Here is an 8,347-nt window from a genome sequence, read left to right as displayed (position 1 = left end):
CACAGTCTATTCTCATCGCCACAGCTACAGATCTGCACAGGCTGCTGGGCTATTTCACAGACGACCGAGAGGTAACCACAGTAAAATATCACAGGAAATCTCTAGCAGCACTTTAAGTGTGTTTATAGCTCTTTGCCACTTTATCACAGGAAATCATTCAATTTCAACAGCTCAGTTTTCTCAAGCTAATGCTATAGCTTATAACCCCTCCAGTTGCTAGACACAGCTTCATAGCAAGTCTGACTCAGATGAATGGATCTTGCAAATCTGTTAAGTGTCTCTCTCCTATAGATGAAGCAGCTGATTGGTGTCCAGCTATGAGGAGACGCATGCAGTTCTCAGGAATAACTGAGTCCTGGGGACCAGATACCTGATAGTAGGTTAATATTTTTTCTTCCTTATATGCTAATATTTGTTGTTGTTACAGGAATTATATAGATGCGTATCTGCTTTCAATCAATGTTAGAGAGAAATAAGTTTTCCTTTCATTGTGTTGAACTTGAAAATTTATAAATTAAAAACATTACATTTACTTTGTGTGTGTGTGCCGAGGATGGAGCATAGCCTGCTGTAGTCAGCTCTATCCTACCATGTGGGTTTCAAGGCTCAAATGCTAGGTATCAGGTGTGGCAGCGACAGCCCTACCCACTGAGCACCTCACCAGTTCAAACTGTCGTATTTTGTTCACATAAAATATCTTAAAGTTTAGTGACTTAAAAGAACTCAGGGAACACATACAAACTGAAAGAAACAAAGAAAAAGGGAGATAGAGAATCAATACTCTCACAGTCTGAATCCTAGATAATAGCATTGCTGGACTTACACCAGTTTATAATGTTTAAAAGAATCTTTCCCTGGCTTAAAGTTTTTCTGTCAAACATAACCCTAAAAGGGGACAGTTTCCCACATGCAAAGGGCAGAAGGATGGTGTACGCACCTGCTACCAGACAGTGCTTGGTGGCTGCTGGAGACATGTGATGGCTATAAACCGTTTCCTCAAAGTTAAACACATCTGCAGCCTGTTAAACAAGAGACGTTAAAAATGTGCAAAATCAATTAACAAATTCTCTTTCCCACATTTTAAACATATTTTTAATTGACTGTTAGCAATTTATCAACTAAAACATAACAAATCCCAGAAATTAAGGAAAGACAAGCCTCTAGAGGTTCACCGCCCCTCTCGAGCAGGCTAGCATCTCTATGGACTCACCACCCGTCTCCAGCAGGCTAGCATCTCTATGGACTCACCACCCGTCTCCAGCAGGCTAGCGTCTCTATGGACTCAACACCCCTCTCCAGCAGGCTAGCGCCTCCATCCAAGTTCTAGCTAGCTAGGAATCTGCCTCTCAGCACCATATGGCCTCAGTTTCCACAATCCTTTGGAAGGATAAATTTCAGTTATCGGTAACCACAACATCTATCCTTCTGGCTTTCTTCACCAACTACTCTAGAACTTTTGAACAAGCCCCAGAGTCCCTAGCATTCTTTCCTGCCCACTTTTTCCTAGTTGCATTCATTGCTTTAGTAACGTCTGCCAGCCTATAATGCACCATCTCAACAAACTAGTTGTCTGTTTTCTCCAAGAACCAGCCTATCAGAATCTAGATTTCTTAGCAGGTTTTCAAAACCTTTAAACAGAACTTTGCTGGGTTTTGTCAATGGAGGATTGGTTCAGCTACAAGGTACTCCACTGTGGTCAAAACGGGACGTTCATGACATGCATTTAATCTATTTAGTTTAGGTTTTTTTCTTTTTTCTTTTTTTTAAGATAACGCAGAACTTACTATTTAGCCTGGGAAATGCCAACTCTAAAATTATGTCACATTTCTATAAAGAGGTATTACAGGCAGGTAGATATAATGCTGAGGATAAGTAGTACTATAAATTAAATTTCATTAATTATATAATTCTGATCTCTATTATCTATTTTTACTAAGCTATATTATGAAAACTTTCTTTTCCTGCAAGTTTTTAGATAAAGAAGAGAAAAGTCTAATTCTATTACTTAGCTTGAAGTTTTCAAATAATAAAAATATTTGTTAAGGTTTTGTATGCTGGTTACATGTTAGGCCTTGTGCTAGGTATTTTATGTATGTTGGCTCATTTAACCCTCAAAACCATTCTAGAAGGTGGCATCTTGGCCCTCATTTACAGACAAAGGAACGATGCAGGTGCTCTGGCATTTGCTCACTGTCATAGTGTTAACCAACAGAAGTTAGTTAACCAGGGTATAAGCCCAAACACTAGTTCTCCTTAACTATACTACTTTCATATCTGACACACAGAATGTCTTACCAAGAAACCACACCAATATGGTTGAGGATTCAATTTTCCATTATCCTACATAGCATTTTGGAAAGGTTTTAATGTACTTACCTGCAATGTATTTGTATCCCACACTTTCAGAGTTTTATCGAATGAGCTGGAAGTGAACATGCCTGTGTCATGAGGGTACCACTGAACAGTCTCTACGCTGTATTTGTGAACATCAGGATGGCTTCTACAAAACAGCAATCGAAATTTAGAGACTGCTGACTTGGGTGGGTTTCAAATGTAGTATTATGAAAAAGTAGCAGGCATGGGTAAGGAGATACGGATCACTACACTCACATCACACATCCCTGTTCTAGCTGTTAAGAAGGCATCTTCAGATTAAGTTTCCGCAGTGAGATGTTGGGGGCCTGCCCTCTCCTAAGGCTCATCAGGTATCACTCATTCCTGTACTGTATACAGTTGGGGGGTGGGGGTGTTGGACAACTATAGCAAACTTCTTTCACCTTGCAGGTGGCAGGGGTTTTCCTTACTGGAAAAATATATCTTTCTGCTTTTCTTTTCTCAAGTATCATTATTAGAACTGGGGAATGCTTCACACACTGCCATGGGAACCCACACACTGCTGTTTACCAAGAAACTTACTCTGGCACAAAAGAATGCAATTGGTGGGTGTCAATGGGACCTACTAGTTTCATGTAACCTATCATGAAATTACAAGTATCATCTTGTGAAAGGCTGTCCTGCTTAAAAGACATGTTGTGTTCTCTGAGCCAGTCATCAGAACAGTAAGTATGCCATCTTACTCAATCTTAAACAAACTGACACTGTGATACTTTGAGATAATGAAGGCAATCTGAATACCAGATGTTTGATTCCAGGGATTACTGTATATGTGAGATAGTGGTACTAGAGTTATATTTACAAAAAAGGTCTTCATTTCAGTGACACAAACAAGTAGTTATTGATGCAATAATGTTATCTGGGATTTACTTAAAAATAATCCTGAAACTGTTTGAATATGTAGTAGATATGAAACAAATAGCTTATGATTGACAGTTGTGAAGGTTGGGTGATAAGTAAATAGGTTATTATACTCGTTATGTTTGTACATGGGAGAAATTTCCAAGAATAAAACAAACAAGTGTATAGAACATTATGTAACCCCATGCAAACAGGACCATTGTGGGCTCTAATTTCTAAGAGTGAATGTCTGTAGTGCTAAATAGAAGCAAGGTCCTAAAGGCCTGCTCTGGCCTCGAGACAGATGTATATAACATATGGTCTGTATGACCACCCATGTTTCTGTATGTGTGCATGTATGTATAAGTAGCCACTAACTTTTCTGCTTTCTCCATCATTTTATATGGGTTAACTATATACTTGAGCCCACAATTTGCATAATTCTGATATTGTAGATACATCATTAGGTTATGCCAGAACAGTGTTTTTAAAGGCTATGGGGGAGGCACATACAGACATTGGACAGTCAAATGTGTGGGCAGCAGTACTCAGGTGCCTTTCTTTTCTGCTAAGGATTCAAACTCCTCCTAGTTACAAGGAACCTCTGCCTTGTTGCAAGCAAGTAAGTACCTACTTTCTGCTATAGAAATCGAGGGACTCTAGGCATTGTCTTTTCCTCTTCCTTGGCACCAAAGCTGCGTGCTTAGCTTTATTGATCTGTTAGGAACTATCATTGTCCAGGTCTGAATGGAAATCCCCAGGAGAGTTAGCTATTAGTCAGGGCTGTAGAGTTGGCCTACACTGGTCACATGTACCAAAGTTAACGGAATTATTTTTGTAGTGTGACCTTGGCTGTGTTCCTTGCTTTAACCTTTCTTTCTCCTTCCTTCCTTCCTTCCTTCCTTCCTTCCTTCCTTCCTTCCTTCCTTCCTTCCTTCCTTCCTTCCATTTGGTAAATTTGATTCTCTAATTTTCTCCACAATTTCATGATATACAATCATCATTTCAGTAAGTTTCTATTTAAAATAAACAGAATCAACTTTGATACCCTCTAAGAATCTTGATTTCAATATAGACTTTCTGGTGAGTTGTTTTAAATAAAACCAGTTCTTATTGTAGAAATACAAACAAAAGCTCATTTATATTTTAAATTTAAATTTTAAAACAGGATATGATATTGTATCATTCTCTTATATATGACATTATTCCCATGCACATTTAGTAAGAATATTGGTAATAGAATCTTTTTAATGTCCAAGAACAAATAAATTAAGTATATTGAAAATAAATATTACAACGTAGTCTAAGCCACAATACTATACTAAATAACAGTTATTTAGTATAGTATTTATAGTATTTTTTAATAATTATTTAGTACAGTATTTACTAAATAGTAATACTACAATAAATTTTCTAAAATTATATTTTAAAATGATACTGTAAATAGCCATTTTAGAGTTTGAACTCAGGAATAAAAGTCATAATAAAATAAAATACAGACACATTAACATTTATTTATATTACACACCAAAAACCTCATCAAATCATAGTTCTTCAGAGTAACACTATCTAGCATATATACACATATATATCAGATGTATTTAATATATCTATTTCATTATTTAATAAACTTAATTGTCAAATTTCAATCTCAGGTAACATTAGATTTTAAAATTATTAAATTAAAGCCAGGTGTGGTGGTATACAACTTTAATCCCAGTACTCAGGAGGCAGAAGCAGATAGATCTCTGAAGCCAGCACTTGAGAATTTAGTTTTTTTTCTTCCCTAAGGCTGAGGGAAAGTGTGTAAATGGCTCAGTCCTCTTAAAGAGCAGGTCCCATACTGTGTACTATTGTTACTGATCTTGGTTGCCCAACATTAACTAGATGGTAAGACAAGAATGCTAAAGACACCATACACCTTGGTTGTAGGCCATGGAGAAATTAAGCTGGCACTGACCCACAACCCCCCTCCCAGCAGGCTAGCTTTTATGGTGGGGAGGTGTTATGCAGGCCACTGGGGGAGAAGTCTCCTCAGTGGTTCCGCCCAGAAATGGACCCTGCACGCTACAATCCCAACCTGCCAGGCACGGTAGTGAACAGTGTCAAGACTGGATTTGAGGTCTGCTCCACAGAAAGAACTTAGTCCTTGTTAAAGTGTAAAAAACAGTGAGGAGGGACAGTCATGCCATACAACAGGGCTCACATGGGGGGTTACTGGAAGAGGAGAGAAAAGGGACAGAAAAAGGAACAGAGAAAAGGGAAGAGTAGGGGACAAAGAGGGGATGGAGACTAGTCTCTGGAGATAAAGTAGCAGGAGAGAGAGAGAGAGTCAAACAAGACAAGGGAGGTGGGCAAGATCCACCTTTTAAAAGGAAATGTAGCGAATGTGCACAGGAGGTGTCCTGAGTGGCTGCAGCTGTCAGGACCCCAAGGAGAGGCCAGTAGGTGCCTGAACACGAACAGTGCTGGTATTGTAAATGTGGCCAAAAGCCGTGCTGGGGAGTTCACAGGCTCTGCAGCAACTTGCCTACTACTGTTGTTTGCTAAATGGACCTGGAGTCAAAGGCCACTTCTCGTCTACTGTGAGGGGTCAGGGACAGAACTCACTGAGCCACCCAGCTGACCCTGGACTTTTTCTTTAGCTACATTCCTTTCCATTTACACAATAGTTTTGTTTTTCTAAACAGCTTTCAAGATGCTTTAACAATAATATTCACAGAAACCTGGTAAGAATGAGGGAGCAAATAAAATTACCTCTAAAACAAAACAAGCTGAGTCTCAGAAAGATTTTCAATAATTGTGTTTCTAAAATGAATCAACACTGTAGACACACAATTATAAATCTTCGGGACCATGACCTCAGGGCCTTTCCATGCTTTGGGAATATCTACAAAAGGGTGGCTGCTTAGATCTGTGAGCTTCTTGTGAGAACACCCCTTGGCAGCTAGTCTCTAAGGCAAAGTTGACTTAACAGATCAGAGAAACGGCAAAAGAGCTTTAAATGACTGTCACAAAGGAACTACCAAACAGCTAAGGAAGTCAGGACAAACAGGGCTATTTTAAGTTGAGCATTTTTATTTGTTGTGTTTTGTCTTGTTTTTTGAGATAGTTTCTTTATGTAGCCTTGGAGTTGTCCTGGAACTCACTCTGTAGACCAGGGTGGAAATCCGCCTGCATATGCCTCTTTAGTGCTGGGATTAAAGGAAGGCATGCACCACCGCCACCCGGTTCAAGCTGAACCTTTTGAGTGAGTAACAGACAAGAAAGAAGGGCACACATGTGTGCATGCATGTGTGTGTGTTGAGAGGACTGCCTATACATTTATTACATCATGTTTTTAATCTATTCTCCTTCAGCATGAGTTGAAAATTTAGTTTGTATTTATAATTAGCGAAACATTCATAACTGAACCTTATACTAAGTGGTATTAAAACCATAGCCACTGAGGTATGCTCTGTAGGTGCAGAACAAAAAAGACACAAAAGTCTTTTTAGAATTTTATTTGAGAGCTGATACAAAAACTGTTTGGGGGAAATCACATGACAAAAAAAAATCTATCAAACTTTAATTGTTTTTTTAAAAAAGCATCAAGGGAATTCTCAGTCAATTGAAAAAGCTGCTTCTGTCGTGCATATGACTGCTATTTTCATGTTTTGCATTTGATGCAAACAATACTGAACTGTTTACATACTCATGAGTTACACTTTCAAATACACACCTGCCAACGGAACACACTGCTTTACACGTGTAATAGGGTTGTCTGCTGGCGTTCTCAAGGTCATAGAGTACAATCACACCATCTGAACCACCCGATAACATGCTGACAATGGAAAAAGTCACATTAATCACTCTAAGAAGTCCACCTATTGATGGTGATTTCATATCTGCAAACATTGGCCTATATACACCCCAAAGTATTAAGGTAATAAGTACATTTAATTCTAACAGACTTTAATAAACTAAAATTTCTTAATATTTACCAAAGAACAGATACAGAAAACCTCAATCTCTGATCATTTTAAGTTTACCCCAACAACTGCCAAAAAGAAAAGATGGTAGAAATAAGATGGAAAAGACACTTACTTAAGAAAGTAAAACATTACAGTATTATTTTACATGTCTTCTTAAATCTGTACGAAATGAAAACAGTGGCTACCTGTTCCTGGGCAAGTTATATCACCTATCTCAACCTTTCAACATTTATAAGAATAGCAACAATGGAGTGTGTGTTGGGGGAGTTCTCCCCTAAATAACAAAGCTGACGTGGCAGTAAATGGAAGCAGGCTTCCTTTCCTTCATAATCATAATCATTCACTTCGTTTGTCCTGAGTGCCTACAGAGCATAAGGCACTGTGCTAATAACTGGGAATGACAGGCACACCGACCACCTGGAAGGCCAGTCTAGCAGGAACGACCTTGTAACTGCCTCACAAACTCTATGTACTAATTGGAATCACCGTGGCAATGGACACTCCTTTCATTTTAGCTTGAAGCTTCAAGGATAGCATCCTTGGTTATATCGTATTAAAACTGGTACCTGAAGGCAGAAGAGAAAGTAGTCAGCAAGGTGTGGGAAGTTTGCGAACTGTACTCAGTCTAGTGACCGAAGGAAGAAATATGTTGGTGACGTACGTACGGAAGGGAGATGGGAGAGAGAAGAGAGATCTAAGGACCATGCATTCAGTCTTACTTTTTTTTTGGGGGGGGGGGAGGTTCTCTGTGCAGCCCTGGTTGTCTTGGAACTCGCTCTGTAGACCAGGATGGTGGCTGAGATTAAAGTCGTGAGCACCACGGACCCGACTACTCAATCTTACTTGATTGAGTGCTGTTCTTCAAACTAGTTTATTACATTGGTAGAGACTGTCAATTATTTGACTAGAAAAGCTTTGAAAAATGATTTCTAAATAGTAAAAGTAACATGTAAGTACATGCTCAACAACAGAAAATTCTTTATATCAATTCAACTAACTTACAACATTAACTTGTAAAACATTCTTGGTTTTTAACTTTACCCAGGACCCCGACTGCTACTGGCTTGTTTACTAGCTACTGCTACTAGACTGTTTGCTTCCTTTCTCTCTCCTCTCCTCTCCTCTCCTCTCCTCTCCTC

General features: G+C 38.9%; 1 protein-coding gene across 2 annotated transcripts in view; it reads right to left on the bottom strand.

Annotated features, from left to right (window-relative positions):
- Ercc8 (ERCC excision repair 8, CSA ubiquitin ligase complex subunit) overlaps positions 1-8,347 on the bottom strand; it is a 36,205-nt gene that overhangs the window by 19,469 nt on the left and 8,389 nt on the right. Inside the window, exons 3-5 of one of the 2 annotated variants that reach the window (XM_005356772.2) lie at positions 6,956-7,057; positions 2,377-2,500; positions 938-1,019 (exon numbers count right to left, since the gene is read on the bottom strand). In XM_005356772.2, coding sequence (XP_005356829.1) covers positions 938-1,019; positions 2,377-2,500; positions 6,956-7,057 — 308 coding nt within the window. The remainder of the gene's footprint in view (positions 1-937; positions 1,020-2,376; positions 2,501-6,955; positions 7,058-8,347) is intronic. The other variant, XM_013349795.2, reaches the window with a different exon arrangement.

This window comes from Microtus ochrogaster, chromosome 19 (genome assembly GCF_000317375.1).
Source record: "Microtus ochrogaster isolate Prairie Vole_2 chromosome 19, MicOch1.0, whole genome shotgun sequence".
Taxonomy (NCBI): domain Eukaryota; kingdom Metazoa; phylum Chordata; class Mammalia; order Rodentia; family Cricetidae; genus Microtus; species Microtus ochrogaster.
This window is presented reverse-complemented; position numbering and strand designations above follow the sequence as displayed.